The 1,778-nt window shown below is 37.4% G+C and overlaps 1 protein-coding gene across 1 annotated transcript; it reads right to left on the bottom strand.

Annotated features, from left to right (window-relative positions):
• Positions 1-1,050: 1,050 nt before the first annotated feature.
• Pmar_PMAR025479 (hypothetical protein) lies at positions 1,051-1,423 on the bottom strand (the record flags this gene model as incomplete). The annotated part of the gene is made up of 3 exons (XM_002787091.1): positions 1,051-1,154; positions 1,209-1,291; positions 1,332-1,423. 3 exons carry the CDS (start codon positions 1,421-1,423, stop codon positions 1,051-1,053), a joined length of 279 nt encoding a protein of 92 aa, XP_002787137.1.
• Between the last annotated feature and the right edge of the window lie 355 nt (positions 1,424-1,778).

A 1,778-nucleotide genomic window follows, 5' to 3' on the forward strand; every position in this document is an offset into this window, starting at 1 on the left:
TGGTAAGATACAAAACATGTCCACACCAGCTTTCATCAGATCAGCATGAAGACTCTCAAAAGTTGTTCTTCATACTGGCCTCGACACGCAGCAGTGCCACAAGGGACGTCGCCTAATAATCATTAGTGTTGTTAGAGGAATATATGCTCGCTCGGCTGACATACGAATTCGGGTAGACCAGATACCCATTCTCACCTCCATCACTCTCGACGCTGAACTCATCCCTTTTCCGAACAGAACCTTACTGCCCTTCTTCGACACGTAATCAGGGTACGATGATTCCTATCAAAACTGGGCTATCAAGTTGATAACATCTTCATAGTAACAGTATCAATAACAACAACAAGTTGATAGCATCTTGATAGTAGTAGTATCAATAGCAACAACAAGTTGATAGCATCTTGATAGTAGTAGTATCAATAACAACAACAAGTTGATAGCATCTTGATAGTAGTAGTATCAATAACAACAACAAGTTGATAGCATCTTGATAGTAGTAGTATCAATAACAACAACAAGTTGATAGCATCTTGATAGTAGTAGTATCAATAACAACAACAAGTTGATAGCATCTTGATAGTAACAGTATCAATAACAACAACAAGTTGATAGCATCTTGATAGTAGTAGTATCAATAACAACAACAAGTTGATAGCATCTTGATAGTAGTAGTATCAATAACAACAACAAGTTGATAGCATCTTGATAGTAGTAGTATCAATAACAACAACAAGTTGATAGCATCTTGATAGTAGTAGTATCAATAACAACAACAAGTTGATAGCATCTTGATAGTAGTAGTATCAATAACAACAACAAGTTGATAGCATCTTGATAGTAGTAGTATCAATAACAACAACAAGTTGATAGCATCTTGATAGTAGTAGTATCAATAACAACAACAAGTTGATAGCATCTTGATAGTAGTAGTATCAATAACAACAACAAGTTGATAGCGTTGAAAACTCCATTATTCTTTATCATCTATCAATACACGATTTTGTTATTCCTTCAAAAATCATTGTATTCACCATTAATATTATTCAACAATTACTCCCCGCTTACATCGAGCTCGATCTTAAAACCATCAACCGGATCATCCGGTTCGCTTCGAGGGGTCCAAGCCATGTAGAAACCAGCATTATCAGATATACCTGAGGGGAAAATGCCGCCACCATGAATCGAACCCGGGACATCCCTCTCCTCACCCGAGATGCAAGTTTGGACCCCTCTACCACTGCCATCATCAGCCTCCTCGTCATATTCAATTTCAAATCTTCCCTTTATATCCCTACCACTTCATTTCCAAATCCATCCCATCTCCAACCTACCCCATCTCCTTCCTCCTAGCCTCAGCAAGAGCATCTTCGAGCACAGCAATTTGACTTCGCAACGACGCCACGACTGCTCTCAAGGACTCCATCTAAATCACCAACAAATACTCAACACAGATAGAGACAAATTGTAATGATTGTGTAATGAGACTGTGTCTCATTTTGTGTATTTGTATATCTAATATCTCACCGAAAACTAGCGCTGTTCTATTATGAAATTAAATTGGAAACTTATGCCTTTAAGGATGATAGTGTTGTCACTATCATCAATGGATTCAATACAGTAGTGTTGTCACTATCATCAATGGATTCAATACAGTAGTGTTGTCACTATCATCAATGAATTCAATACAGTAGTGTTGTCACTATCATCAATGAATTCAATACAGTAGTGTTGTCACTATCATCAATGAATTCAATACCGTAGTGTTGTCACTATCATCA

Source organism: Perkinsus marinus, assembly GCF_000006405.1.
Source record: "Perkinsus marinus ATCC 50983 genomic scaffold scf_1104296930368, whole genome shotgun sequence".
NCBI classification, from domain to species: domain Eukaryota; phylum Perkinsozoa; order Perkinsida; family Perkinsidae; genus Perkinsus; species Perkinsus marinus.